Source organism: Pseudomyrmex gracilis, unplaced genomic scaffold (assembly GCF_002006095.1).
Source record: "Pseudomyrmex gracilis isolate BER0280 unplaced genomic scaffold, ASM200609v1 scaffold_175, whole genome shotgun sequence".
Lineage (NCBI taxonomy): Eukaryota > Metazoa > Arthropoda > Insecta > Hymenoptera > Formicidae > Pseudomyrmex > Pseudomyrmex gracilis.
Window position 1 is genome coordinate 252,871 of NW_018020759.1, and position 2,526 is coordinate 255,396.

General features: G+C 36.5%; 1 protein-coding gene across 1 annotated transcript in view; it reads right to left on the minus strand.

The window, feature by feature from the left end:
• Positions 1-81: 81 nt before the first annotated feature.
• LOC109857819 overlaps positions 82-2,526 on the minus strand; it is a 7,845-nt gene continuing 5,400 nt past the window's right edge. Inside the window, exons 4-5 of the mRNA XM_020434542.1 lie at positions 666-815; positions 82-564 (exon numbers count right to left, since the gene is read on the minus strand). Coding sequence (XP_020290131.1) covers positions 776-815 — 40 coding nt within the window. The 3' untranslated portion in view covers positions 82-564; positions 666-775. The remainder of the gene's footprint in view (positions 565-665; positions 816-2,526) is intronic.

The following is a 2,526-nucleotide window of genomic DNA, read 5'->3' on the forward strand; positions in this document are numbered from 1 at the left end:
ATATATTATATATATCTATTAATTTGATTGGCAAAAGAGTCTACAAGAGAGTATACAGAAATTGATTACTGGTACATGGGTCAAAATAATGTTTAAGCAATATAAGATGCATTCAGTTTCGTTAATAATTTTTATAGAAAATTTCTCTATAGAAAACAATTCTGTAGAATACACGTCTCTGTCCTCGATAATATTATTAGCGCGCGATATTCAATCGCTTGCGATCCGACAGCGCCGTGCTGGCCGACACGCGGCTGCTGGAACTTGAAAGCTATCCAGTGAGCGTAACAAAAAATCGCTTTAATACAGACTCGGCCAGCCTGTCGGCACCAGTTATCTCCCGCACAGCTTCTATTTATATATTTTCTGTTCGTTAGTCGATCAGCGGTGTACAATCAAGTCAAGAATTACATCCGCGGCGTGTGAACAAACGCGTGTTCAAGATCAATTTTGCGACGCACAAACTGTACGAGAGAAACAATACGTGCGTATTACGCATATAGAGCGCCAAACGCGATACGCATCTTTTCCACACTAATACGTCACGAACCCGCTGCGGACGATCTAGAATTTGCGACAAATTTTCATTTATTAATTTTATATGCGTAATACGCACAGAGAAAAAACAGATAATAGAAAAAAATATTACATACAATATACCATACCTGTATTTTTTTTTCACAATTCGTCTTATCGTCTCGAGGTGAGAAAAGCCCGCAAAGTCCGTAAAGTGTCGCAACACACACGCATCTCTCGGCATTAAATCATAAATAATTTACACCGCGTCCATTACGTACCGATTGCTCTTCAGGAATCTAAAAACAAAAATAAAAAACGCATGTAATATATGTCATATTTGTTTGCTCAAAACTAAATGTCTTATTGGTTTTTTTACGACATTCTATAAAATGTATATTAAATTTGTGTTTAACAATTCGGTTTTTATTTTTTTTTGTGGAAAATAAACGAGAGAATGTGAGCTCTAAACATGAATTCGTCGCGGTATCATCGCGACGTCAACGTATAAAGCGAGCTTCTTGTGTGTATAAATCACGATCGAAAATCAATTCGATACGCATCGCATGCCGGGGGGATTCTAGTCTACTTAAAACCGGATCTGTCCCAACCACCTACGGGCGTACATATCTAATGGGGATTAGACACCACAAATGATACGGTGGAAAACAATTCTTCTTGACACGAAACACGTGGAATCCCAAGACGATCGTTAACGACACAATAGTTGAAATCACTTATATGTTTCGAGATAATCTAAGTAATGCTCGATTAAATTATGTGTGTATTGAATTATATTATACATATACGCGCTCTTCCTCTCTTTCTCTCTTTCTCTTGCTATCTTTGTTATGCGAGGCAAACAATGCGGAACATTTTGGATAGATTTAAATTTAAACATCTGAATGTCGCAATAGAAAAAGATCGATATTTCTTATTAGTCACTGACGCACACGTTACGTGACACACACATACGTATGTTCTATTACATTTTTAAGCCCAGCGGATATCAAATGCAAAATATTATAGTTTGTTCGGTACGTACTATTAAATACCGTAATTTGTGAATATATGAGAAATTAGTTTTTAATTATTTTTTTTTATATTATACAAATTATTGTTTTTTATTTTAGTAAAAACAAATATTACCATTTATATTTATATTATCTATGCGTTATATATATATATGTGTATACATAACGCGTATACATTTATATATATCCTATACGTATATACATACTATTAATTCACGTGACAATATTAAACACAAGAAAGAAGAACCTAAATTATGTGTGCAATTAAATAGAAAAATTACGATAAAACGTTTAAGAGCAAAAAAACAACTTGGAACGCGCAGCTCGTTGCTTTTATCTTGCGAGATGCAAAGAAATCGACGGAAAACGACGACGCAGCGAGAGCGGCGCAGTGTGCCATCAATTTCTCGAGATAAAAAGAATAAGAGAGGCACTAACGACGCACGCATTTGCTGAGGTGTACGCGCGGAATAGGTCGAGAGCCGGAGAGACATTCTCGAACTCGAAAACCCACTTAGCCGCTCAGAGAATGAAGATTAGAGGGCAGGTCTCTGCGAGAGAGAAAGGGGCAACCTTCAAAGTTGCGCTATCTCTGCGCCTTTCGGGGGCCCTTTCGGTAAAAGATACGGACTCCTCACAACGACTGATAAGAGAGCAACCTTTTAGTGCGTCGCGAAAAAATATTTCGTGGTAGTGTGATGATATCATCCGAAATATCAGTCGAAGGAGCGGAAAAAGGAAAACCAGTTTAGAGATAACGGGAATGAGTCTAAAATGCAAAAGTGCTGTCACGGGCAGATTAGAGGGTAAAAGAAACACTCATGCGTGAATGAGCGCGTGTGTGTGTGTGTGTTTTATATACACCGAAAAAATTATATTCTCGTAAGTAGAAGATTTTATACTTAAAAAATCTTCTTAAAAATTTTAGATGATATTCTTCTGAAATTAAGAATATATTCTTTATTTAAGAATATAG